Source organism: Saccopteryx leptura, chromosome 3 (assembly GCF_036850995.1).
Source record: "Saccopteryx leptura isolate mSacLep1 chromosome 3, mSacLep1_pri_phased_curated, whole genome shotgun sequence".
Taxonomy (NCBI): Eukaryota; Metazoa; Chordata; class Mammalia; order Chiroptera; family Emballonuridae; genus Saccopteryx; species Saccopteryx leptura.
In genome coordinates this window covers 274,063,058-274,086,693 of record NC_089505.1, presented here as the reverse complement: position 1 = coordinate 274,086,693, position 23,636 = coordinate 274,063,058, and the positions used below count along the sequence as shown (strand labels likewise).

At 38.6% G+C, this 23,636-nt stretch overlaps 1 protein-coding gene across 2 annotated transcripts in view; it reads right to left on the bottom strand.

The window, feature by feature from the left end:
- Positions 1-23,636, bottom strand: part of THADA (THADA armadillo repeat containing) — a 355,537-nt gene that overhangs the window by 180,149 nt on the left and 151,752 nt on the right. For both annotated transcript variants that reach the window (XM_066378390.1, XM_066378391.1), the window contains exons 27-28: positions 7,125-7,214; positions 5,862-5,993 (exon numbers count right to left, since the gene is read on the bottom strand). In XM_066378390.1, the coding sequence (XP_066234487.1) occupies positions 5,862-5,993; positions 7,125-7,214 (222 nt within the window). The remainder of the gene's footprint in view (positions 1-5,861; positions 5,994-7,124; positions 7,215-23,636) is intronic.

The following is a 23,636-nucleotide window of genomic DNA, read 5'->3' as shown; positions in this document are numbered from 1 at the left end:
ATAAAAGTAAATGTCAGGGTTCATGTTAGAACACAAGAGTCCCCAAAGGCCAGGTAAAACACAGAACCCAGACAAACCTCCTTTCTATATAACCAATAACCAGTGGGATATGGTATGTGGCTCCATTATAGGAAAAGTCCCTTAAAACTCAAAGATACACAGATCTGCTAACACACACTGACTCAATTCACAATGTTTCATTTTGAGGTTAATAATTTATTCAGTGCCCAAATAATTCAGGCTAGGCAGAGAAAGGTACCAAAAAACAAAAACAAACAAACAAAAAAAGACCCATAGCTGCTTCTGTATGGAGAGAGATTAAGATTTATTTGGAGAGAATGACCACTGAGCATATAAATTACAGTATGATGCACTAATGACGACGAATAGCAAGATAGGGAGTTTAAGTAACAAATGTTACAGCCATTCAGAGGGAGAGACAATTAGAGGTGAGGCAGAAACAATGAAGGGCATGTCTTCCTTCCCAGCACTGTTTCCACAGGTGTCTGTCACATTTATTTCTCTATAAGCAATTCCTGCCTTCTACTTTATCTACAAGGATTCTGGAAAGACAGAGCCAACAGAAAGATCCAGTCCTGAAGGAGAGCTCCAGTACTGGAATCACAAATGAAGGTAGAAGCTAATTACTGTCTACTACAAAAACCTCTACACTGTGGAAAACAAGTTCTTTCAACTTCATACGCTGGGTAATGAGTTAAGTGATAATCCTTGAGTTATGTAACTTTCAAGGAAAACAAAACAAGTCAATGTTATTTCCCAATAGCATAGGCTTAAAAGGCCTAATTTACTCTTAGTTTTTGTACCTAATCCCTTTTTAAGACTGGTACAACCAAAAAGCTCCACTAAACAGTTTTAAAAGTTATAAAACACATATTTTTCCAATTTAAAAATAAATTGTTGGCCAGGGTTTTCAATATCTCAACTAAAAAAGTATATGCTTACTAAGTTCCTCTTATGGTGATTTCTACCACCACGTGTTTAATTAGGGTTGTATTGTTACTTGTACCTCAATATTTTTTAGAGAAAAGAAAAGCAGAGTTCACTGAAAATTTATCTAAAGTGAACAATGACTGAAATGATTTGGGAAAAAAACATTGTGGCTGACCTGGGGTGTCACAGTGGATAAAGTGTCAACGTGGAACACTGAGGTCACCAGTTCAAAACCCTGGGTTTGCCTGGTCAAGGCACATATAAGAGTTGATGCTTCCTGCTCCCCCCCCCCACCCTTCTCTCTCTCTCTCTCTCTCTCTCTCTCTCCTCTAAAATGAATAAATAAAATCTTTTTCAAAAAAACCAACATTGTGAAGTTATCTGCAATGAAAATAAGGAAAAGAGGGGTGGGGGCGAGATCCCTTTAAAAGCACCCAAAGAGTGAATCCAGGCAGAGGAGGGATTGATTTCTCCCACAGACATTACTCTGCTGGTGAGACTTCAGTTATCAGCAATAGAACGTGCTTTCTGTCTCGGCTGATACCCTCACAGACACAGGTACCACACTGGTCCGGAGAGGTAAATAGCCTTGTCCAAGTATCACAACACGTGATTAGGTGGCAGAGCTTGGACAGAACCAAGTGTCGAGTCCAAGGCCTTTGTGCTCTTCGGGACCTCATGCTTTCTGTTGCTTAGGTCTGGGGCATATTTGGTTTCCTACAGCTCTTCAATTCAAACTTAAAATGTACTTGTGAAAAGGAATTCAAAGGTGCATGTCTAAAGATATTCTATCTCTAAAAAGCCCCACACAAGTGGGCACTGGTGAACTGCATTCAGGGAGCTAGTCAGTATTTGAACTGAAAGGTGAACTGCCTTAAATTGAAGGCATCATGTTCACATGGTATAGGGCTGATATACTGGATCAAACAAAAACTTACCAACAAAACATTGGGATTAGCATTACTATTTCTGTTCCAAGATGATGCAACAATCATAACTGCACACATGCATAACTTTGGAAAATCCAAATCAGAAACTTCTAAGATTTAAAGTCAACAAAGTAAACCAAGAGAGATTTTAAGTTTATACTCCCAAATGTGGAATAAGAAACAAAAATACTAATAATACTTTCTAATATTATTAGAGAGGAAGGAAATGGTGAGTAAGTATACATAAATCAAAAGGAAATAAAAGTTGTCATTGGGGCCTTTAATCTTCTCTTTGTGCAATTCACTTTAGCATAGCAACCTTTGTGCTACTCCCACTAGCTGAAAAATTTCTTTAGCTAAACTCAAGAGTACCCAAGAGGCTGATTAGAGCTCTTCCAAGTACATAAATTAACATTAGCAATGCTACAAAAATAAAACTCCACCCATCTACTCGTGCACACTTCCATCTTCTCAGCTATGAGTCCAAGTCAAACAGCCCAATCTTTCTCTATGACTGGAACCATAAACAGTGCCTAGATTACAGGTTTTATGATCAGTTTTTCACTTTCTTCATGAATAAGTTTCTCAAAAGCAATTTAAATCAAATCTATAGCTTTAATCAAATTCACTAATCCAGAAAGAAATCTGTTTACAGTTCATCTCTCCAGTGTAAGTTGATAAAACCCAAAACTGGGTTTTCTAACTCTAAGTGTAGGATATTTCCACTGAACCACAGAAGATGCTCAAGGAAGAAAAGCCAGCCTTCCTCCGCACCTTGCCACAGACTAACCCCATCACCCCAGGCAATGATCCCACAGATGTGAACCTGAGAAAATGGTGGCATCTCATCAAGCCATCCTCACTAGTGAAAAATCACAGTAAGGAGCAGATCCCACTGCTGATGGGGACAACTTCTTTATTACGTTTTTTTGTTTGTTTGTTTTTTGTTTTTGACAGAGATAGAGAGATTCAGAGAGAGAGAGAGAGATAGGGACACACAGACAGTAAGGGAGAGAGATGAGAAGCATCAATTTTTTTTTTTCGTTGTGGCACTTCAGTTGTTCATTGATTGTTTTATCATATGTGCCTTGACCGTGGGGCTACAGCAGACCGAGTAACCCCTTGCTCAAGCCAGCAAGCCTGGGTCCAAGCTGGTAAGCTTTGCTCAAACCAGATGAGCCCACGCTCAAGCTGGAGACTTCAGGGTCTTGAACCTGGGTCCTCCGCATCCCAGTCCGATGCTGTATCCACTGCGCCACCACCTGGTCAGGCTGATGGGGACAACTTCTATATCCTGAAACTAGCCTGGCCTCAGATCCACTAACTGGATATAGACTCCCTATTGCTCCAAGCAATGGGCCTACTCAGTGTAGCTACACCTCTTGGCTATTCAAAAGGGAACTGGTTATGTTGGTGTATCAGAAAGAGCACACTCAACATTCTTCACAAGTCTTGCACTTTTGGGTTCATGTTTCAGCTCTATAACTGACTTGCTTGCTTAACCCCAGTTTCCTCAACAGGAAGATGGGGGTGATAATACCTCTTCTCAGAGTCACTATAAGCACAATGTCCAGTTCAGTGCCTGGCAAATAGTCAAGGCTCAACAAAGATTGATCTACTTCCTACTGAGCTTTCTTCTCTGAATACTTGTTGTTTGTTCTCTGCATTTTGGGTCAAAATCTACTTATAAACCCCTCTGACTGGCCTAATCGAGTACCAAGGATGACCCTTCTGCTATCTAGTTTATTAAAATCATCTTTGTGCACGTGTTGGGGGGGCTGGTTCTGATAATGTTTAAGTTTAATATTCCAGATTTAATCTTGTTACTCAAAGTGTGATCTACAGACCAGAAGCATCAGCATTACCTGGAAGTTGGTTTGAAAGGCAGACTCTCAGGGCCCACCCTAAACTTAGTGAACCAGAATTTACAGATCCACAAGTCAGATGTTTACATCTGTAAGTTTGAGAAACACTATTCTATAATACACATGACTATTCAATAAATGAGAGCGTACTGATATTCTAGGGAAATGTACTGTGGCACCTTCTGCTAGTGGTGGTGCTCTGTGAATGTTTATTCAGGTAGAAAGCAACTACTAAGTATGCGTCTTACTTTGTGCCTTTTGAGTTTAAAAACCAATTCATTAAGTACACAGGCTTTAAGGCAATACTTAAATCGCCTGTATTAATGCAATCTTTGCTATACGTAAAATACTCTGAATATAATCAGTAATATGAGCATTCTAACTATATTGCAAATTAATAAGTAACGGTTAGGAAGGATACTTTCAATGTAGTAATTTCTGGTTTCTAGGATGCAACACGTAACAGATTGTTAGTAATAAGTTGACACCAGTGAATGTTCTCAACACAGAATGGCAACGTTCTAAAGCCCACACTGACTCTGTGCATGTACCTCTCCCCCGCCCCTCAGCTTTCTGAAACACTTTTTAGTTCTTTCCAGTCACACGTGAAAGTACAAATTTTAAATGCTCCTGAAAGTAAAATTACAACCCAAATTCCTAAAATGAATCACCAAATGCTGGATAGGGAGAATGGTAACTTTGTGTCTCAGGAAACAAAAACCAATCTGAGTGAGTCATCTCTGTGATCATAGATAACACAACCACAGCGGGGCTTGGCGAAAACAAACGGCTAAGCAACCACATGTCACAATCTTGTGTTTAATGGTTTCTCACATTGAAATGCATCAGTCAGCTCTGTGAAACCAGGAAGTGGAACCCAGGACACCGCACAAATAAACACACTCTCTAGAATTTGGTGTATTATATCCTTCTGCTCTTAGTCCATTTCAGTTTTCTGAAGATAACATAAAAGTGAGGGTGCTATTTTGTCAAGTGGTAGACAGAGAGGTATAAGCCGACTATGACGACAGGTTCTGAAATATCTCCTAAGAAAATTTCAGTACTTTTTGGAGGCCTAGTTACTAAAGGCTTTGATCCAAAATGAAAAAGGTGATCACAGGTTGGCAGATGCCTCAAAAAATGTAACAGAGGAAGTGGTAATGGGCTCTAGAAGCAGAAAAGCCTGCTGTCGTTAGACTCAAGGCATAAACTGTATATGTGGCTCTTTCTCAGGCGCTCCAAGCATGAAAGAGAAGATGGCTGGGTAGTGAGGTCATGCTACACGGCATTGCCATCCAGATGCTGCTCCTCACACCCACCAGGAAATACCCCACGGTGAAGAGCCAGGGGTGCTCTTGAAGCCCTGGACAGGGGATCTATGTCAGGACCAAGCCTGCTCAGTGCTGCTTAGGCTCAAAACAAGGATAATGCGGCCCTGGCTGGTTAGCTCAGCGGTAGAGTGTTGGCCAGGCATGTGGAAGTCCTGGGTTCGATTCCCAACCAGGGTACACAGGAGAAGCACCCATCTGCTTCTCCACCCTTCCCCCTCTCCTTCTTCTCTGTCTCTCTCTTCCCCTCCTGCAGCCAAGGCTCCATTGGAGCAAAGTTGGCCCAGGCGCTGAGGATGGCTCCATGGCCTCTGCCTCTGGTGCTAGAATGGCTCCAGATGCAAAGGAACAACGGCCCAGATGGGCAGAGCATCACCCTCTGGGTGGATCCTGGTGAGGCACATGAGGGAGTCTATGTCTCTGCATCCCCGCTTCTCACTTCAGAAAAATACAAAAAACAACTATAAAAACAAAACAAAACAAAAAAAAACAGGGATAATGCAACAGCCAGGCTCTGCTTTTCAAAAGGGGGCATCTCCTATCAACACCACACACCCATTGGTAGGCAGGACTCCAGGGAAATGTTAAACGTAGATAGGAGCCCTACTCCTACAGGATAAGCATCTTCCTCTGAAATACTGGAGACCAGTTGGGGGCAATGGCAATACCCTTGTCCCCTTCCTTCACTAGGCCTTTTCCAAAGTTAAAAAAAAATTGATACTTTCTAGACTAAGAACAAGTTAAAAGCCCTCATGGCCACGCCCATGATTCTGTGAAGTATACACTACCTCATGATGAAGGGAATAAAAGGCGCCATGCTGAGGGCGGAAAAGGTGCCATCCATCGGGGAAGGGTAGAGTCGTCCCAGCACCAAAAGCAAGAGAAACATGCTTGGATGGCGGTTTAGTTCTCCTATGTCACTGAAAAAAAAAATCATTGACACAAAGATTTAATTAACATCTAAGAGGTGAAGCACTATCTTCAACCATTTTTCTCTTTAAATAATTAGGTATATAAAGTGAGACTCTCTACATATGGTTAAGGGAGTTTTCCTTTTTTCTCCATTCATTTCACATATTCCTAATGTGTATGTAAGTGAAGAAGAACTACAGACCGAGCCGTGGATTGGGCTTTTTGATCACAACTCCCTTCTCAAAAGGAATCATTGAATAATTTGGGTTTACTGTTTTTATTTGAGCTATTGAGCTATTCCTACAGGAAAGGTACGCATTCCAGAGAATGAAATGTGCAACTTTCAACATCCAAATGTACCGTAAAAGCATGAGCAGTCACTTACTAGGGCCAGAAAAGCTTGTCTGCACAAGTTACTAATAAGCAAATGCATCATAAACAGAAGTAAAATTCATTGATGTTATTTTATTTTCCCATTCAGCCAACTATAATAGTATAAATTCATACCAAGTGCTAGAAGAATAAAAAAGTGCATATCCTAAGGTGACCATACCAAAAATTCCACCAGCAGCTACAGAACGGGATTAAAAGGACAATGGTGAACTTTTCTGTCTACCCTATTTAGACTGGGAAACCCTCTTCATGGCTTTGTGCTTACAGGGTCACTGGCCAGCTTTGCTCAGGTAGACGAGAACCATTTCTGACTAGTTACTTAACTGCTGTAGTGTCACACTAGTCAGCTGTAACAGGCCAGCAATAAAAAGACTAATGTGCATTAAAGTCAACTCAATATGTAAACACATACATTTTTAAATATACTAGGAAGAAAATAATTCTAACAGAAGAAATCAACATGCACTGCTAAGGAGATAGCTCCTATATAACACTGAAGAGAGGAATAAATTTGATAAAACTTAATATAAAACAGGATTTAAAAAATATAATATAAAAACAGGATTTTATACACCTTTTCATGTACAAATCTACTAAAGAGACTCAGGCAACATGATGTAATAAAGAAGCACTTAAAAAAATCCATCCAAGGAAGGAGTTGATTAAAAACTGCTGCCTGAAGGAAAAATCTCAATAAAGTAATTCATAACATGATGTCACTTTGCCCCACCCCATTCTCTTCTTACCTGTCCACAGTATTGGCTACAGCTTCTAACTGTTTGAGAAGAAATGGATAGAGTTCTGGGAAACGAGAGAAAAACTCACTCCCTGTCATTCTGTGGAAAGAGGAAAAAAAAGAGAGACATTACTATTATTTATTTCCTCTGATCTAATAGTAAAGCCTCTTTATATTATTTTTTTAAAGAGAGATTACTGATGTCATTTATTTAGATATTTATTTTGTATATGATTTTATTGAATTTACTGGTGTTACACTGGTTAATTATAAGGTTTCAAGTGTACAGTTCTATAATACATCATCTGTATAGTGTATTGTGTGTTCACCCCCAGTCAAGTCTCCTTCCATCACCATTTATCCCCCTTCACCCTCTTCTACCTGCCTCTCCCCTACTTCCCTCTGGTAATTACCATACTATATTTAGATATCTAATGAAATAACATTAAGAACAAAATCTACATCTGAAGAATTTAATAATTAGTAGAAACAACACATTTAATTTCGATTTAGGAAGTGCTCTTAATATAATACATGGAATTTTATCTCAAAATGTAAGATTATGTAAACTTACAAATATTTGACACTAAATTCTGTCAGGAAAAAATACATAATTGGTAAAAATACCAAGTTACCAACAATAAATTTGGACTATGAATGTAGTCAATACCTGGTTGACTGAGACTGCTCAACTTCATTAATAAGGGAGGGTTTAGCCTGACCAGGCGGTGACACAGTGGACAGAGCGTCAGAGGGGGACGCAGAGGACGCAGGTTCGAGACCCCAAGGTTGCCGGCTTGAGCGCAGACTCACCAGCTTGAGCCCAAGGTCGCTGGCTTGAGCAAGGGGTCATTGGCTCTGCTGTAGCCCCCTGGTCAAGGCACATGTGAGAAAGCAATCAATGAACAACTAAGGAGCCACAACGAAGAACTGATGCTTCTCATCTCTCTCCCTTCCTGTCTGTCTGTCCCTATCTGTCCCTTCCATCTCTCTATCTCTCACAAAAAAATAAAAATACAAAATAAGAAAGGGTCTAGAACAAGGTTCCTTTCAAGTCGGCACCAATGTTGCAGGGCGCTGTCCTGTGCAGAGCAGCATGTTTAGCAGCCTCCCACCACCCATTAGATGCCAGTAGTACAACACTGCCCCAGTCAAGACAATAAAAAATATCTCTGGACATTGCCAGATGTACCTGAGGGAAAGAAGTCCCTCGTTGGGACCTACTGGTCTGGAGTACGGTTATCAGAAGTACAAACTTGGTGGGTGAGGTTCTGGGGATCCAATCCCACCTAATAATTGTGAGGATCACCTTTTCCAACTTTCTAAACACTACATTTAAACTCCAACAAGATCCTGAAAAATAGTTCCTTAGACTCTACAACTGACTGAAAGCGCTCAAACTAAATACAGCATTTAGTTAAATACTCTGTCTCTGTAACAATTAAAGAACTACTCCAAAGATATAGCATAAATATTCCCTAACCTGATTCCTCTTATCAACTCTATTATGTATGCTCCTATTAATGGAGACATAAAATATCATATTTTTTAAAAACTGCAGTATATTTTACACATAGTGAAATGCTCAAATCTCAAATGTTCCATTCAGTTTTCATAGATGCATACAATAATGTAATTCATACCTCTATGAAGACTCTGAAATTTTCCACCATCTCAGAAAGTTCCCTGTGCCCCTTCCCAATCAACTTCCAATCCTCAAAGTAACCATGATTTGATTTCTACCACCACAATTTGGCTTTGTCTATTCTAAAATTTCATATAAATGTAATAATAGATTACATAATTTCTTGTATCTGGCTTTTTTCACTTGGCATAAAGTTTATGAGATACATCTGTGTCATTCAATGTCTCATTAGCTTGATTCTGTGCTTGCTAAGTAGTATTCTATTGTCTGAGTATACAAGTTTGTATATCGATTATCCTCTTGACAAATGTGGATTGTTCCCACTTTTTGGCTATCATGAATAACGTTGTTATGAAAACTCCTCTATAGGTTTTTTGTGGACATATGTTTTCATTTCTCTTAGATAAATATCTGAGAATAAAACTGCAGTATATTTAATATTTTAGGAAACTGGCAGTTTTCCAAAATAATTCCTATAGCATGTTATACTCCCAATAATAAGAAAAGTTCTACTGGCCCTATATTATTTTCCCTAATATTTGCTATTGTCTTTCTTTTTTCCATTTCAGCCATCCTAGTGGGTATGCAAGATTATCTCCCTGTGATCTTGATTTTCATTTCCTTGATGATTAATGATGTTAAACATATTTCATCTGTTTTAATCATTGGTACGGCCTTTTGCAAGTATTCAAGATTTGCCCACTTTTAAATTAAGTTGCTTGTTTCTTTTGCCATATATGCACTGCATATTTTTCTCCTAGTTTGTGGTTTGCCAATTTATTTTCTTAACATATTTTGCTAGACAAAACTTTCAAAATTTTGATGAAGTTCAATAATTGGATCAACTTATTTTATGATTCATGATTTCTATAGCCAAAGAAATCTTTGCCTATCTGAACATTTCAAAGATAATCTGTTTTTATCTACAAGTCTAAAAGTTGCAGCTTTTATGTTGAGGTCTAGGATCCATCTGAAATATGATGTGAGAAAGAGGTCAATGTTATTATTTTCTACATTTCTACATTGGTGTATCATGTTTTTAATAGGGAAATGCCATAAGAGAAGACATCAGTTGTAAATAGAAGAAATTATACTATAAAGATGAAATCCTCACCAAATTCAACGCAATTCCAATAAAAATAGTAACTCTGTGTGTATGTGTGTGTGTGTGTGTGTGTGTGTGTGTGTGTAACCAGACAATCAGATTCTAAAATACATAGATGTGCAAAGGACCAAGCAAGAATAGCAAAGATAGCCTGACCAGGCAGTGGCACAGTGGATAGAGTGTCAGACTGGGAGACTGGGACAAGGAGAACCCAGGTTCAAAACCCTGAGGTCGCTGGCTTGAGCGCAGGCTCATCTGGTTTGAGCAAGGCTCACCAGCTTGAGCCCAAGGTTGCTGGCTTGAGCAAGGGGGTCACTCAGTCTGCTGTGGCCCCCCGGTCAAGGCACATATGAGAAAGCAACCAATGAACAACTAAGGTGCCGAAAAGAATAATAAAGATAATCTTAAAGAAAAACAAAGTTGTAGGACTCCTACAATCAGGTAGCTAAAAATATTACAAAACTTCAGTAATTAGAACACTGTGGTGACAAATAGGCCAATGAAATAAAATAGAGAGCAACACATATACACATATATATATGAAAACTTAATTTATGAAAGAGCTGGTATGCTGATAATAGAACTGTGAAAATCGTTTATGTGCTATGATAACTGATTATCCACATGGACAACATAATTGAATCCCAACCTCCCACTATAAACAAAACTAAATTCCAGTGACTTCAAGACTTAGAAGTAAAAATTAAAACCGCTAAACTCTTTAAAAGACAATAAAGAAAAAAATTTATTGAACAAGATCCAAAAAGCAACAACTAGTAAGAAAAATTAATGTAATTGACTATATATTTTTATATTTAGTTAATATATTTTTAAAGTTTTGTACACCAAAAAAAGCACAAAGGAAAATATAAAATAATATATATGCACAAAGTATTCTTTGAGGAGTATAAAATACTCTGAAATAAAAGAGACTTAAAAGACTCATGAGACTAAAAAAAACAATACAATTTATAAGACAATTAGAAAATTTTGAATATTAAGGAATTATTAACTTTCTTAAATGTAACAATAGTATAGTGGTTGGTATTTCTTTTTAACTCTCTCAGCAATTAGTAATGGATACTAAAGAATGTACAGTAAAAATAACATGATGTGTGAGACTATTTTTTTAGAACGGCAAGAAAAAGATAAATAAGATAGGCAAAATACGTGTTGGGTATACAGGACTTAGTTACACTAGTCTCTTTACTATTAAAAGTTAAAATTTTTTTCATACTAAAAATAATTTTAAAAATTAAAAATAAGGTCCTGACCTGTGGTGGCGCTATGGATAAAGCACCGACCTAGAACGCTCAGGTCACCAGTTTAAAACCCTGGGCTTTCCTGGTTAGGGCACATATGGGAGTTGATGCTTTCTGATCCTCCCCCCTTCTCTCTCTCCTCTAAAATAAATAAATCTTTATAAAAATAAGTTTTTTACTTGACAAGCCACAAATGGGGAGAAATTTTGTATTGCATCTGAGAATTACATAATTAGTATTCAGAATATATAATAAACTCCAGTGAATAAGTACAAGATAAACAAATCAATATATAAATGAATAAAACTTACCAAAATACAGTTCAAGGAAGATAAACATTAGTGGCCAACAGACATAAGAAAAGATGTTCAACTACACCAAAAGACCATTTATATTTTCCAAATTGGCAAAGATTAAAAAAAATGACAGTACCAAGTATTGGAATTCTCAGACATCATTGATAGGTATGAAAATTACTACAGCAATTTAAAAAAATTACTTGACATTTTCTTGAAAGCCACAGATGTTTTAATCCAGTGACTCAAATGCTATTTCTAGGTAAATGGTCTCATAAACTCTTGGACATGGGCACCAGAAGGCTTGTGTAAGCATATGCATAGCAGTCATATGTCCATCAACAGCAGAGTGAATAAACTGTGGTATACTCACACAACAAATAATGTATAGTAGTAGATCTGAATGAACTAGAGACACATGAAACAACACAGATGAATCTCAGGAACATAATGTTAAGTGAAAAAAGCAAGTTATAAGAATTAGAGAAGAATACATGCAATGCAATCCTATGCAAAGCTTACAACAAAGCACCATGAAATCAAATATTGCTAAGGGAAACAAATTTAAGTGATTAAAAAAGGAATGAATAAAAACAAAATTGACCAAAGTAATACTTCTCTCCGAGGGAACAGAAAGAAAATAGGATTAGGGCAGAACATATAAAGGGCTTCAAAAGTAATGTTCCATTTCTTAAGCTAGGTGGTAGATCCAGAAATGTCTGTTACACAGTTACTCTTTAAATCTTACACAAACCTTATAAATTTTCTTTTGTCTCTATTTCATTGTCAGTAAAATCAATTTTTTTAAAAAGTCCTTACTCCAGTCCAAATTATAGATCAATTGAACATTTATTGAATATTTTATATAAAATGTGCTCATTTCCTCTTTTTTACTTATTAGGTAAATTTATGGAGATTATAAATGCAAATGTTGAAATAAATATTAGACCCCTCTCTCTCACCCAGTGCTCCTCCTTTTCATAGATAACTATGCAAAAGTATCTTAGCTTTCTTTTTAAAAAAAATTCAGTGCATATAAGTCCATACTTTTAAGTATGGCTTCCTCCACCCTCACAAATATGCATATTATATATACTGTTGTGCACATTTATTATTTTTAATCTAAATTATATCTGCAAAGTCATTCATTATTAGGCATACTAATCTATTTCTTTCCATCTAATGGCTGCAGAGTAATCCACTGTATGGTTGAATATAATTGATTTAATCCCTAATGACAGGCTTCTTGGTTGTTACCCATCTCTTGCTGTTACAAATTAGGACATATGTAAATCTCCCTATCAATAAATTGTAAACTTGGGTTTTGCAGGGTCAGTGTTTTTCACAGGGAGAAGGCAAAACAATTCAACTACAGGCTATGGTTGTATTCTTTACCACCTCCAAGCAAAACTGTTTAAGAATATCTGTTTTCATTTTCGTAAAGTCACTTAAAGGTAAAACTGTGAGTTCAGTACTGGGATTCCTGAATGTATTCCCCCCTACAGAATCTTTACATCTACACAACAAAGCCTGGTAGACATGTCTTCTTGACGAATCAGTTATTAATTTCCACGGTAGTTTGTCATTCCTTTGTGTCCTGATAGGTCCAGGTAGAATCAGAAAGACAAGTATTCTCACTTAAATAGATCATAAGATTACATTACCATGATCTAGAAATTGTCTTGATAAATAACTGGCTTTGCTGACCACAATAGTGCCAGAGAATAGGGCTATGGAGCTACCGTTCTGAAATTAAAATCCTGTTTTAAATGAATTAAAGCTGACAGTCCCAAACAACAGATTGCCTTATTCAGTTACCTTTGCAAACACTCACCAACTAGTCTATCTTAGAAGCTATACAAAGAAGGTACATTACTTAAACAGTTGCTGAACATTTTAACTAATTGTTTTGTATTTAATAGCTTGGTGGGTTTTGGTCACATCTTTTAAAAAACATTTTGTTAAAATTATTGTGTCCCTGATTTATAATGTAAGACTTTGAAGCATCAATTGTGCATCTTTCAGGGTTTTAGTAAAACTAAAATTATTTTCTAAGGCATTGTCCCGTAGGGGGCTGGGTGGATCCTGGTCGGGGAGCATACAGAAAGAAGTCTGTCTGTCTGCCTCTCCTCCTTTCACTAAATTAAAAAATATATATATTTTAATTTATATGTGTTCAGGTACTCTGAACACACAGGAAGTACCTTTCTAATCTAGCATTGTCAGGCTCCACAATATTGTTAAGAAAATGTTGACCCAACTTTGGCTTCAGCTCACCTAAAAGGCCAAGGTTGAAATTTACTGCAAACACATAGGAAGTTTGACTCCATGTATTTGCCAGGCAGCACCATCTCAACTCTGCATCAGCCAAGGGCTACTAAAGACTTGGCTAAATATTTATGGAGTGTCGCCTGAGCATTAACAATTCCTGTGTACTATAAAAACAGAGCCTCAAGAGGCAAAGCATAGGAGGATGTCAGAATTATCTAAAGGGATTATTCAAACTTCACTCACACCTGATTCTCAACTACAGCAAAAAGTCTACAGCATGTTAAATCCAGAACTTAAGACTGTTAATATATTAACTCCAGCCCTCGGTTAACAAATGACTACATTTTATGGTTAAACGAGTGAAAAATCACCACTTACAATAGTTCCTCTATATGGAGGCATTCATAGGTTTTAGTTTGTAATCTGGCCTTACTTTAAAAGGCTAAGATCACAGAACCATTTAGTCCATATTTGAATCTCCTTCCTCTGAACTTTGGAACATTTAAGTTTTATCTCTCACTTGCTACTTAATAAAAACTGTAGTGTAATCTTATTTTTCTCAAGAAAGTAGCAAATATGTATTTTTACATACCTATATACTTTATGCTGAGTACTGTGCTAGGTTCTATGGGAGATACTAACAATATGTGATAGTCACTGCTCTTACAACTTAAAATCTAGTTAGGAAGACAAGGCATATACATTGAATATAACTGTACTGCTCACAAAAATTAAGGGATCTTTTATAGCTCCATATTCATTTTAATGAATTGCTTTAATAATGTAAAGCAAACCAGTGTAAGGGTCAAATGAAAAATGCTTACAATAAGAGTACAGACTTAGAAAAGATATCACTGGGGGCTGAAGAGGTTAGGGAAAGTTTTGTGTGAAACATGGAAACCAAGATGAGTCTTGAAAAACTGGTAAGAGGGGATTAAAAGGAGAGAAGACAGCATGAAGGAGGTGGGTAGGTATAGGAACCAAGTGGGCAGATAAGTTGGCTGGATGAAAAGAGAACTTCATGAAAGAGAAGGTAGAAAAGAGAGGATAGCATATAATCATTTAGAAATTTAAATACCAGCTAAGCAGATTCACCTGTTTTACAGGCATCAAAAGTTTCTGAACAGAAGAGAGACGTTGACAAGAGCAGATAGCCTAGAGAGTAGACACATAATGAGCCGATGGACATTTACTAAATGTGTCCCTTCTAACTGAGCATAAATATCTTTAGGGAAGGGGCCGTACCTATACTTCTTTGCATCTCTCTTGGTACACAGCACAGTATTATGTAAATGTTAGCTGACTGGTAAATATTTTGGCAATGAATAAATAAAAAAAAATATTAGCCAGAAAAGGGGGGGGGATATATATATCAGGTCTACTGGAAAGTTCTGTCCGTTTCTATCACAAGTTTCGACACGTAAGCACATGTTTATTTGGCGCATGTGTGCTTCTTTATTTTTATCACTTAATGTATACATACTGACGTAGCAAATTAACTAAAACAAAGTTGATTCATGTTAGTCTTATGTGTGAAGTGATAGTATACCCATGGCTACTGATAAAGTTCATTTACGCCACTATAATTTTTACAAATTTCAACAAGGAAGAAATGCTACAGAAGCATGTAGAAATTTATTGAAAGTGTTTGGTGAAGGTACAGTTTCTGATAGGACATGCAGAAGATGGTTCGAAAAATTCGAAACAGGTGATTTTGACCTTTCTGATAAGCCACATTCTGGGCGACCATCTTTGATTGATGACAATGTTGCTAAGACCATGTTGGAGCAAGATCCTTTTCTGACAACATCGGAGATTGCAGAAAGGCTTAATTCAGCTCAGCAAACCATTTCGGACCATATTCGGAAGATAGGACTGGTGTGGAAATATTCAAGATGGGTGCCACATGAATTAAGTCAAAAGAATTTGGATGATCAAGTCATCATATGCACATCTCTGCTTGCTCGGAACAAAATCGAGCCCTTCTTGAACTGGATGATAACTGGAGATGAAAAGTGGATTACCTACGAAAACATCATAAGGAAAAGGGCATATTGTAAACCCGGAAAACCTAGCCCTTCCACCTCTAAACCAAATTTGACTCTGAATAAGAGAATATTGTGTATATGGTGGGACATTCGAGGACCAATACATTATGAGCTTTTAAAACCGAACGAAAACTCAATTCGGAGAAGTACTGTCAGCAACTGGATAATTTAAAGACAGCAGTCCAAGAAAAGAGGCCGGCGATGTTCAATAGGAAGAACATCATACTGCATCATGATAATGCCAGGCCATATGCTGCTTTGAGGACTCGTCAAAAAATTGCAGAACTAGGCTGGGAAATTCTGTCATATCCGCCATATTCCCCGGACTTAGCACCCTCCGACTATCACTTGTTTTTGTCCTTACAAAATTTTTTTGAAGGGCAAAAAATTCAAAAATGAAGAAAATATCAAACAAGCACTGGTTCAATTTTTTGCATCAAAAGATAAAACATTTTTCAAAAATGAGATATACAAATTGCCCTCACGCTGGCAAGAAATCATTAATAATAATGGCAATTATATTATTTAATAAAGTTTATTGACGGTAAGAAAAATTTGTATTTTGTTTTATTCCAAAAACGGACAGAACTTTCCGGTAGACCACAAATACAATTAACATCAAACCTACGCCTTATGCCTTTTTTCTTCTCTCAATGATTGGTACGCACTCAACTGACACCAAACTACCCCCCAACTTCCCAAGTCTGAAACGCCCCACGCATACAGTCAACAGGCAAATCTTGCTGCTTCTGCCTCTGGAGTACCTGCTGAATCCCCTCCTCTCTCTCTCTCCCCGCTGCTGCCACCCAAGGCTAACTGCTATCACAACTTGCCTAGATACTGTGTCAGCCTCTCACCTGATCTCTTTGCCCACATCTTCCCACCTCTCTGCTCTCTGGTGACAAGAAATCTTTCTGAAATACAAATCTAACCATGTGATATCATGAGATTTATGGCTCCCTACTGCTTCTTGAATAAAATCTAAACTCCTTAGCCTGATTTACGGAGTTCTGCTTAAGTTGACTCACGAGTTCTGCTTAAGTTGACTCACGCGGTCCAGCCTTTTTTTTTTTTTTTTTTTTTTGCCTCACCTTTACAACCTAGCCATGTAGAATTTTTATTTTTATTTTTGTGGGAGTAGAGCTGGGTGGGAGAAGATCTATCAATATTCAATACTTTTCTAGTCCCCAGATCCTGGCAAACATTGCTTGTACTTTCTGCTATGAAAAACTTTCCTTCCTTATCCTAGACTAACTCCAAAGAATCCTTCAATTTTGGGTTTTGGCCAACTTCTTCAGGGATATCTTCCCTGATGTCACAAATATGGGTTTGGTACCTGTCATTGGTGATAACCTATAATCACCCCATTATAGTACTTGAAGCTATACATGGAATTTCCTATTTACATTCTTATTTCTCCCACCAGATTATACATTCTGCACAGGTAGAGACTATATCTATCTTAATTTTCCACATTATCTCTGGTACTAAGTAGGATGTCAGTTCACAGGTGATGCCTAATAAATAGCTGCAGATTGAATGAAGCAAACAAAAGGACAGAATCTTTGACACAGTCAAAAAGAAAAGGAATTATGACTTAAAATGGTAACAAAGCCATAATTTCTTAAAGTGCCTCATTTGCTATATCTAAGGACATTCAGAATCACATCTGAGTTAATAAATTGAATATCCTGCCAGGGCTTGAAATTTTCTTAAATACTAACATAGAAAGCTTGTTTCACTGGTTTGCAAATAGTTCAATTCTAGCTCACCCAAATAAGCAAACAAGGCGATAAGTTACCTCCACAAATATAGCAAGCCCTGGGGGTAAATTCTCTAGTGACAGGTATTTCAAACCTGTTTATCTATGTGGCTAAAAACTGGCCCAGCAACTTTATGAAAACAAGAGAAGGGGTAGCCAAAAGGAAAAACTGAACCTCTTCTAAGTTCAAGCTGCTAGGAAGACAAAAGGAGACCACCAAAAACTGTGAATGGGATAAAGCAGACAGCCAGGTAAAAACAAACAAGCCAAAATAGAGGGTGAGAGTCGAGCAGCTTTAACCTGGGACTGTCAGACTACATGAAAGCTGAGTTATTCTCTGTCCCATCAGGTAAGATTATGCAGGCATAACTGATGAGAGACTCTTGGGGGGAACACAGAAGCTCCTTGAGAAACACTAACTTGTCAAGCACCAGTAATAAAGTCCCAGGAGCACAGAATGGCTGTGAACTCCATTGAGCACTCTTCTGCCTGACCTGCTCAGTGGTAGACTTCCCCTGAACGAAGCAAGCAGGCATGAGAGGTTTACTGAATGAATGAAAATGCCTGCCTGGCAACATTTTGTTTTAATATATATATACATACTTGTCAAGGAAAAATTTGATAATAAAAAAAAACGGCAAAAAAGTGTAAAAACCACCACACATACACCATCTCAAAAGAGCTGGCAGTCTGTTTTGATGTCTATTTACACCTTTCTCCTTATTATATATTATTCTTCAATTTGCTTTTTATACTTAATATACCAAGAATAATGTTCCGTATCCACCTGCACCCATTTTAATGCAGTCAGTGTGGCATACTCTCTCTGCGCTCCTGTCTGAACATATATCTGGGACCCGACCCAGAACGTCTGGCCTCCATTGTGGCTAAGCCATGTGTGGACGGCAGTCTCCACTCCAGCCACGCTCAGACTGTCCCTTTGCCTGCACATTTCATGTCTAGTCTTGGTAATGCCGAGAGCCTAGCTTTGAGTGCTACTGAGCTTTCACCATTTTGATAGTATCTGAATCCAGCCTGCCACCTAACACATCTGAATCTAACTCAGCTTAGAAAAACCTTCACGTGAATCAAGCTTCTGCTTCTCTTAGAGAGACCCTGTCCTCAGATCTGCCATAAATATAAAAAATGGAAACACCAGAAGCACTTTTTTCTGAGATGAACAGACAGAAGTGTCCTGATGAAAACTAGCAACAAGAAGAAGGATTTGGTGTAACGTGTTAAAAATAAAAAATAAGTCTGACAGGTATTGGCACAGTAGATAGAACATCAGCCTGGGACACTGAAGACCCAGGTTCGAAACCCCGAGGTCACTGGCTTGAGCACAGGCTCATCGGCTTGAGCACAGGGTCATCAGCTTGCGTGCAGGATCATTAACATGATCCCAAGGTCACAGGCTTGAACTTAGCGGTCTCTGGCTTGAAGCCCAAAGTTGTTGGCTTGAGTCCAATGTCACTGGCTTGAGCAAGGGGTCACTGGCTCGGCTGCAGACCCTCCCCCCCTCCCTGTCAAGGCACATATAAGAAGCAATCAATGAACAATTAAAGTGCTGCAATTACAAGTTGATGCTTCTCATCTCTCTCCCTTCCTGTCTGTCTCTCTCTCTCACTAAAAATGAATGATTGAATGAATGAATGAATGAATGAGGTATCTCTATCCCCAATTCCTACATACACATCCCCTATTATTCTCAACCATCTCAGTAATGGGTATCAACAGAATAATGCACAAAGCTATAAAAAGAGAAAGTGAGCAAAGGCAAGCAAAAACATTTAGGAGTATGGAGCTGCAGAGTAGACAGTGAGGAGCTGCAGAGTAGATAGTGAGGAGCTGCATAGCTTGTGCCTGTTTTTATATAAAAATTAAAAAAAGAATTTATTTACAGATCATGGAGCAAATACCATAAACCTGGTCATTAGATGAAAATAAATGCTTAAGGTAATGGCCTGGGGGTTTTCAGACAGGATTCCAATAGGAACCCAATAAACTATGAGGACCTAGCTACTCCCCAGATTCTGGCCAATCAAACCACCCCAGGGGAGAGAAGTCAGCTAAAAGCCAATGTCTCCTTGCCACAGTGATTGCTGATAAAAACAGCAAGCTCATCTTAAGAAAAACAGTACCCCCAAATGGAAACAAACTTACAAAGAAGATATAACACACACACACACACACACACACACACACACACACTTCAAAGGGTGATCAAATGCAAATTAATAAAATAGAAAAGAACTAAAAACAAAGAAATCTGGGTTGTGAATTCCACCAGGAGGTTCATCTCTGTCCCTGTTCCTAGAATCCTCTCCCTCAACTCTGACTGGGGCTGACACCAGCATCCCTAGAGTAAAAAGCAATCAGTGATAGGACGAAAGACGCCAGAGGTCCCAGAGTCAGAATCTCAAACTCAACTCGCACCTGTAATCATTGCAATGGTCTCACCAGGAAGTCCTGTAACCGAACATCAGCAAACCATGTAGGAAGTGAAAGGAAAGGCATCCTCCTCAGAGCCTCTGCTCTATGTGCACCGACTCTGACCAGGTCTCCTGCAGTCCCATTTCCCTTCCTATCCTCTGTAAATAGCCAGGAAATTCTCAAACTTGTTGAATGCTTTTCTAATCCCTCTCTTAGGAACTACTTTACAGGTGGAGAATCTCCCAAATCACTCAATTAGCCATCACTATACTATATCCAGAGAGGAAGGTGAAAGGTCTTGGCTCCGGAAGTGCACTGCCATCCCGCTTGTAAAATCACTGGCACGGGGATGGGCCTGGAAATAATACATTACTACTTGTCACAGAGCCAGTTTCAGTAAACATCTCTTGAATTCCTTATGTGCTCAAGGTCCCGCTCAGGCAGCTTCTATGGATATTTTTATACCATAATTCTTTTCTTAGAAAATCCAATCATTTATAAATTCTCAGAATCAGTTTATCTCCAACAGTTAATTCAATGATCACTTTTGAATTAATAATCAATCTAAGCAGTTTGTGGTGGACTGTTTCCAAAGACAGCCACGATTCCTACTACCCTCCCTATGTGTACAGTACATGCCTCAGTAGGTAGGCCCCATTTCCTGTCCCCTTAACTCTAATCTAGCCTTGTGACTTCTTTGACCAACTTAAAAGGCCATAGAAGTGATTTTGTGCCGATTCAGCCTTAGGCTTCAAGAGGCACGGTAGCTCTATACTCACTGTCTTGAAGATGTGACAATGCTGCTAAAGATGGGTTCCACAGCTCCCAGTCATTTCTGACCCCCAGTAAACGTTCCAGACATGTGAGTGTGAGACCATCTTGGTCATTCCAACCCCAGCTAATGTATCAGATAAATAAATGTAGCTACCTGAGTGATCCCAGATGATACCACATGATGAAGAACCACCCAGATATACACAGTCAACCCACAGAATTGTGAGTTGGGGTGCTTGTTATGAAGCAATAGGTAATGAAACAGAATAGTCAAGGCACTGAGTTAAGAGTCTATGGAAAAGGTAATACTAATTAAAAGGGATTCTGATAGCAAGGAATACCGTTTAACTATATTTATTCTCCTCCAGTTCTGGGGGCCAGATATCTGAAATCAGAGTCAATGGTACAAAATCAAAGTGTCAGCAGGGCACCTCCAGAGGCCCTTGGGGAGAATCTGATCCTCACCTATTCTAGCTTCTGATGGCTGCTGGCATTCCTTGGCTTGTAGCCACATCACTCCAGCCTCTGCCTCTTGGTTGCACTGCTTTCTCCTCTTTTGTCTTACAAATCTTCTCATACCCCACTTGTATCAATGATTGCATAATGGCCCACCCAAGTACTCCAAGATAACTACCCCATCACAATATCCTTAATTTAGTCATATCTATAAAGACCTCTTTTTCTTATGAGAAGCCTTCTAGGTTCCAGAGACCTGATGCATTTGAGGGGTCATTATTCTGCCTACCACAACTGCTAAAACATAACAGTTCAGGCACTAGGGGGCACGAATGAACTTGTAACTGGTTTATTCCATGGAAGTTGGTTTCCAAACCTTTAAAGCAACAGACCACTTTTCCCCCAATATAATCCCAATATTTCAAATATAAAAACAAAAGAAAAGCAGAACTGTTCTGGCTGAAACGGGGCTGAGGTGAGCAGTCATCAGTTTGGCTTCCCTCTTATCCTTAGCAAGCACAGGCCCTGATACACCTCGTGAGCTCCAGAGGTAACAAGAGTCTGAAGGCTTTGGAAGAGAATGTGAAACTCAGTGTCTTCACTCCCCACCTCCTTACCTCCTATTATTCCCATCTTTTTAACCTCTCTAGTTAAATCAGTACACTCCATCATCATTGCCCACTGTTCCCTACAATGGTGATTTTTACCTTTTTTATAACATTAAGAGTTACTGTTGTTTTATTACATGTTTCAAGTCTGTGTCCTCTTGCTACTAAATTAACTCCTTGAGAATAAAAACGGTCTTGTTTCTGCTCTAACCCCAGCACCTAAAATGGTGCTAGCACATAGGAGACACTCTGTAAATATCTGCTGCCTTCTTATGTCTTCTTAGAGCTTCCTCCACAAATCTCACCATAGTTAAGGACTGGCTGTCTTCCTTTCAACCACTGGGGTCCTTTCCCCATCAGCCCGACTCTAAAGATAGGTAGAGGATTAAAGAAACTCTTATTTGGGCTTGGCTAGGTAGCTCAGTTGGCTAGAGCATCATCCTGATACACCAAGGTTGTGGGTTCAATCCCTGGTCGGGCAATAGAAGAATAAACCAATGAATGCATAGATGAGTGGAACAACAAATTAATGTTTCTCTCTCTCTCTTCCTTTCTCTCTCAGAAAATAAATAATAAAACAAAGAAACTCTTATTTGAAAATTCTAAAGCATAGCATATAAACATGAAAACCCTAGTCAAGCAAATGCATTAACATGCAAAGAGCTCAAATAGTAATAAACCTGCTTCACCCAAATGCTAGAAATCGCCTAGAAAACTTCTCATTTATTTAACAATTAATAGACTAATTTAGCATAAGATTCAATATTCAAAATAAGCTTTTTGGTTTTTATTCTGGTAATGACATTTAAAAATTATTTATTTATTTATTCATTTTAGAGGGGGAGGCAGGAGCAGGAAGCTCCCATATGTGTCTTTGACCAGGCAAGCTGGGGGTTTTGAAGCGGCAATCTCAGCATTCCAGGTCAACACTTCATCCACTGTGCCATCACAGGTCAGACCTATCCCAGTAATAACTTTTGTTCAATTAACTCTTTCAAGACCCTACTTTAAACTTAATAAGCATTTTCATTACGGCTAATATTAATTTGCCAATTCATATTATTAAAGTGAGGGAAAGGTCCCAACACAGTCCTAGACTTCAAAGAACATATTAGAACTAGGACTCTCATAGAAGGTCTAGTAATCATTGAATTTTACAGATGAGGAAACTGATGCCCAGAGAATTGAGTGAGTCCCCCAAGATCAAAATACAGGTTGGGGAAAATGTAGGACTAGAACCCAACTCTCCTGTTTCCCAATCTAGTCACTAGAGTTGTCAGGGGTTCTACTGTACAGGTAATCTAACCATCCTTGTGCTAGGCATCTGCTTGACAGGCAGAAGACACTGTGGCCCAGACCAGCCAGTTTTCAAAGAAGTTCATGTCGTCATGGTTGAGTCAGTTACCAATTCTGCCACCACTGTCTATCAGCCTAGTCAGGTTAGATTATAGTCCCCAACCTGAGATGCCATTTCCATACACTGAGCCAGGCCTCCCACTAACTTTTAAAGGGAGTGGAGGAGCAGGAAAACTGCCAGCTAAACTAATCTTTAAAAATCTATCCATCTGCTCTTAAAAAGTATTTTCGGAAATCACTGGACCACAGATAGTCCATTTGGCCTCATAAGTATCAAGTTTATCCTGTATTCAAATTGAGAGAATATTACTAACAGGTTACACAGTACCCCTAACCGCCCCGCACGCTACCTCAAAAAACAAAAACAAAAAGCCTCAAACTCCCATACAAATCAAATGAGAAAAAAGACAGTATGTGTACTTGTTCTTATTCAGACTCAATACTTCCTTTTCCCCGGTTTTTTAAGTTTGTGAAAACTCAGGCCAAGGCTTATTTACAAGGGAAAA